The sequence below is a fragment of the Lipotes vexillifer genome, unplaced genomic scaffold (assembly GCF_000442215.2).
Source record: "Lipotes vexillifer unplaced genomic scaffold, Lipotes_vexillifer_v1.1 scaffold395, whole genome shotgun sequence".
Taxonomy (NCBI): Eukaryota; Metazoa; Chordata; class Mammalia; order Artiodactyla; family Lipotidae; genus Lipotes; species Lipotes vexillifer.
The window spans coordinates 9,239,290-9,242,949 of NW_006797390.1; the positions used below are offsets into that span (position 1 = coordinate 9,239,290).

At 54.8% G+C, this 3,660-nt stretch overlaps 1 protein-coding gene across 1 annotated transcript in view; it reads left to right on the plus strand.

Annotated features, from left to right (window-relative positions):
- Positions 1-251, plus strand: part of CECR2 (CECR2 histone acetyl-lysine reader) — a 66,272-nt gene extending 66,021 nt beyond the window's left edge. The window contains 1 exon segment of the mRNA XM_007472318.1: positions 246-251. Within this exon segment, the coding sequence (XP_007472380.1) occupies positions 246-251 (6 nt within the window).
- Positions 252-3,660: the final 3,409 nt, after the last annotated feature.

Here is a 3,660-nt window from a genome sequence, read left to right on the forward strand (position 1 = left end):
GGGGGGGGGGGGGGCGGTGCTGGTGGGCTGTCATGGCAGCTGCACTCAGGTATACGTTTGGGGAAGGGACTACTCGTGTTGGATGTGTTTGGAGCTGGGTCCAGTTTACAGAGTTTTCATGTTGCCTTTAAGATGATTTCTGTCGTTGGTGGTGAATGTATTGTACATAAAGCCTGCAGGGCGGGTGGTGGGGATGGAGTCTGGCCGGTGGGCCTGCAGCCCTGCTGACCCTCCTCTGTTTACAGCCCTGACCCACTCATATTTGGGAGCTGGAAGAGAGGGCAGGCAAGGCCGCCGTGTTTCCTCTAACGGGCTCTTCCTGTCAGCCTGAGGGGCAGCCCCCTGGCTTGGCACCCAGGTCCTGATCCAACACAGCAGCACCCCTCCTGGTTGGCCAGCTGCCCCGCCAGGTAGCTGTGAGCCAGTATCAGGAGCATTTGCTCGTTAGAAGGTGAGGTGACCTGTCCCCGTCACAGGCCTGCCGGGACTGTGGTCTAGAAGACGCCACAAGCCTCCTGGCACGAATCACAGTTTGTGGCAGTGACTACTCAGGTTTGTATATGTTTAGTATCAATAAAGAAGCTGCACAGTTTTTAATAGGAAAATGTATTCTATAGATTTACAGCTTGAATTTAGGAATATTTCAGTATATATAGTTTTTATTCATTTTATGTGAATCATAGTAAAATAAGTCATGGAGATTTAAAATAGCTATCAAGAGCAAGTTCTTGAAATCACTTGTTTGTCTGTGATAGAAAACAGTTTTACGGTATTAAGTTACTTTATTACAGTTTTAGAAGCCAACGACACTGGATTCTCCCTGTTTAGCATTCTTTGATTTTAGCTGAGATGCCACCAAAGTTAGGACTCATACGTTTTAAACTTTCGAATATCCCACAAAGGAAAAAAGAAGAAAAAAACAACTAAGGAAGATGCCCTCAAGTTACAGGTTTCTGTAAAGAATATAGTGTATTTTTCAAGCATGCCTTTGGGATAGTAGAAAAGCTTCCATAAAACATTGGTTGGTTGATTTGCACTTGTTTCTTTTAAATTCAACTGTGTGAGAGGCCAGGAAAACCTTGCCTCCAGTCCTAGCATCCTTGATGAAGCTGGAATAAACCTGCGCTTTCAGTAGGAAAAGAAACAAGTTGGAAACATCCCTGTTGTCCACGTGGAGCCCAGGCACCAGCTCCAAACACGTGGATGCTGACCTGCGGGGCGCACGAGGCTTGGGCAGGTTGAGCGCTGGGAACGCGGACGCCTCCCAGACACGCTGCACAGAAACACGAATTTTTCCTTACCGGACTAAAATTTGGCGTGCTTTTAGGTGGAGTGAGTTTGGGGGCTGTGTTCTCATTGGATCCTGGTTCTTGTTAGAACCCTGTCACTGGCGTGATGTGGTTCAGGGTGGGGAGATCAGCCTCGCCCCTTGGGAAGGATGGCGTAGGGTTGCGGGCAGGTCCAGGTTGGCTCCCGAGCCGTGAAGGACCGTGTGCCCAGGACACTGTGCTTCCCCGCGTGTCTGTGCGCCAGCCGGGAGGGGAGACCGCAGCTTTGTGCAGCTGGTCTGCGCCCAGAGCCTTCTCCCCACCGGCCTTGAAGCTGCTTTGGGTGCGAGGCTGTGGGCACCCCTGCCTTGAGCCGAACCAGCCCGGGGCAGGGCCAGGAGGGACCACAGCGATTCCGCCCTCTCCTTCCGCCTGGGGGCCTCGGAGCCTCGGGTTGCTCTGGCTCGCCCCGACCGCCGCAGCTCCTCCCCCATCACCCGCTGCCCCAGGAGCTGTGGACAGGACAGGAGCCTCCCTTCTGGGTGAGTGGACACTGAGGGGGTGCGGAGGGAGTGGAGCCCCATGTGGTTACTGTGGTGAGCCTGCTGCGTCCCTTGGCCGGTAGGGCTGTCCCCAGCCGGGCCCCTGCACTCCTCCCAGCTGGAACGTGGCCTGGGAGGAGGTCCCAGAGGGGCCTTCCCGTGGGGCCACTGCCGCCTGTCAGGGGCCAGGAGGACTTCACATCCACCGCTGACCTTGGTTAGAAACTGTCTCCCCAGGACCCAGGGAAATAAAAGATCCAGAGAGAAAAGTAGAGCCTTTTGGAAGGTGTCCGGCCTGGGGTTTTTTCCCCTCAGTCTGTCCATTTAAAATTAGCTCTTGGGTAAAATTTATTACAGTAAAAACATAAGAAGACTAAGTAAGGACAGACACACAGGACCTGTTCATAACACTTTTCTCATCCCACCTTTTAAAAGTGAAACTAAAGCTGCTGCACCCTCTCCCTTGCAGTGGGTAGGGGTGGGGGACACACTGGCCTGTTGTCAGCAGGACGCCCTACCTGGGGCCCCGGGTGCCTCTGAACAGGAAAACTTTCATGTTGCTTGAAAGCCTTCGGCCCTCAGCCAGCCTGGCCCACAGAGCCTGGCAGCGTTCTCGTGACTGGGCGTCCAGGTCTCTGTCGCGCGGGTTAACTGCTGGGTCATCACTTGTCTTAGTTCCTGCCGGGTCTGGGAGTGGGCTGCGTGCTGTCCAGGACAGCCAGCGTCACCTGGGCTGAGTTTTTTTCTCACTTTTTAAAGGAAGTTCCAATCTACAGCTACACACTGCTCTCAAGTCCTGGTTTGAAATTTCCCGTGAAACCCTAACCCAATCGCCCCGAGGCAGGGACCGTCACAGAACGGCGGCATCCAGGGCGTTCAGAGTCCAGCTGAAGGACTGGGATGCCCACCTCAGAAATAGGGTCGTGTGGGAGTTGGGGCGTCGGGCCACGGCTGCTGGGGTGCGGGGTCCCCAGCCAGGGGCTGAGCCCGTGACTGGACTCTGCCGGGACACGGGCCTTCCCTGCCCTGCGTCCTCTCGCGTGAGGCTGGCCGCTCTTCATCCCCACTGCTCTGCACGCCCTTGCCGAGCAGTCCGTCCGCGGGCTGCCTGCCCACTGGTCTCTCCCTCGTTCTGCTCTGGGGGCTGATGTAGAAACTTCTCAAACCAGCTGACTGTCCTGTGGTTTTGAAAAGGGTAGGTGGGTTCGGGAGTGAGTTACTGAACGCTGCCCCCCTCCCCAGCTGGGGCTCGTGCCCGTCTCCCCTGCTGCAGAAGCCTGTGAGCTTTCCTGGCCAGTACTGGAAAAGGGAATGCTATTTATTTTTATATTGTGTATATTTTGTCTGGTCTGCTGATTCCCTGTTTTCACTGAGAGCCACACTTACCTCAATAGTTAGTTCTATACTGTGTGTTGGATAATTTTTTAAAAGAACTTTTTGAAACGCTTTTTGATCCTTGGAGGTCTGTAGATTTATTTCCATATGAACTGGTTATTTTGTATAAAGTACATTCTTAAAATAGCAAGGTGATACGTGTGAGTTGTGTGTGTCCTGTGTCACTTTCATCAAGGGGCAAGCTCCCATCAGGACAGAGGTTGAATTAGGCCCCAGGGCCGTCACCTGAAAAGGCAGCTGCATCTCAGCCCACATGGTCCCCGCGGGCCACGCACGGGGCGGGGTGGGCCCTGCGCCGGTGACGGGGGCTCTGCAGAGGAGCTGAGCAGTAACGAAGCTGGCTGGTGGGTCCACACACTCTTCCCCGCCAGGCCTGTGGGCCCCGCCTTCTGCGCCCAGCCCGGGGCCACCCTCACCAGCCCAGGCGCTTGCACAAACAGCGCCTCACCCAAACC